The sequence below is a fragment of the Bison bison genome, unplaced genomic scaffold (assembly GCF_000754665.1).
Source record: "Bison bison bison isolate TAMUID 2011002044 unplaced genomic scaffold, Bison_UMD1.0 scf7180017864080, whole genome shotgun sequence".
Lineage (NCBI taxonomy): Eukaryota > Metazoa > Chordata > Mammalia > Artiodactyla > Bovidae > Bison > Bison bison.
The window spans coordinates 236,251-236,972 of record NW_011494652.1 but is presented as its reverse complement, the minus strand read 5'-3'; the positions used below and the strand labels follow the sequence as shown (position 1 = coordinate 236,972).

At 66.8% G+C, this 722-nt stretch overlaps 1 protein-coding gene across 3 annotated transcripts in view; it reads right to left on the bottom strand.

The window, feature by feature from the left end:
• MOB2 (MOB kinase activator 2) overlaps nucleotides 1–722 on the bottom strand; it is a 26,207-nt gene that overhangs the window by 19,834 nt on the left and 5,651 nt on the right. For all 3 annotated transcript variants that reach the window (XM_010837637.1, XM_010837636.1, XM_010837635.1), the window contains exon 3: nucleotides 11–104. In XM_010837637.1, the coding sequence (XP_010835939.1) occupies nucleotides 11–104 (94 nt within the window). The remainder of the gene's footprint in view (nucleotides 1–10; nucleotides 105–722) is intronic.

Genomic DNA, 722 nt, shown 5'->3' with positions numbered 1-722 from the left:
ATGCACTCACGTGTTGCACACGGCCATGGTCTGGCACGCTTCACCCGTGCAGAACTCCGAAATGGTGCTGTACTGCAGGTTCACGTGGTGAAAGAACGTCGTGGCTGCGAAGGGAAAGCGGAGCCTGAGGGCCACACCAGGGCCGCCTCGCCTCCAGGGTCCTGCGGGCCCAAGGGGACCAGAACCTCTCCTCAGGCCCTGGGCGTGGCGGCTGGTGTTGACCAGACCAGAGACCACAGCCTCAGCACAGCACTGCCCTCAAGGGCGGGCAGCACGGGCCACGGTGCTGAGCTGGGCAGAGTGCCCCTGGCCACTGAGACCAAGTGCCCTCCATGAAGGCCTGGGCAGAAAACCTCACACCCCAGCTCTTACCATCCCCAGCCGGTCGGGGACACCACTAACATGGCCGGCAGCACCAGCTCGCGGCCACAGAGACAACCGCTCCTCTGAGGAGAGCCAGCACAAGGCCCTGCGGGGGGTGTTGCGTGAGCTGAGCGCCAAGCCTGGCTGGCAGGTGCAGGTGAGCCGCCCCCAGGCCGCGGCCCTCCCCATCCTGGCCCTGCTGCCACGCTTGCGTCCCGCAGCCTCCCCCTGCCCTGGTGTCCCGCCCCCGGTGCGACCAGGACCCGCACCGAGTACCTGTCTCTGCAGGGACCCCAAGGCCCTGCGGGGTTGGCCATCCCGTAGATCAGCTTCAATCAGCTTGTGCATGCAGATGCTGA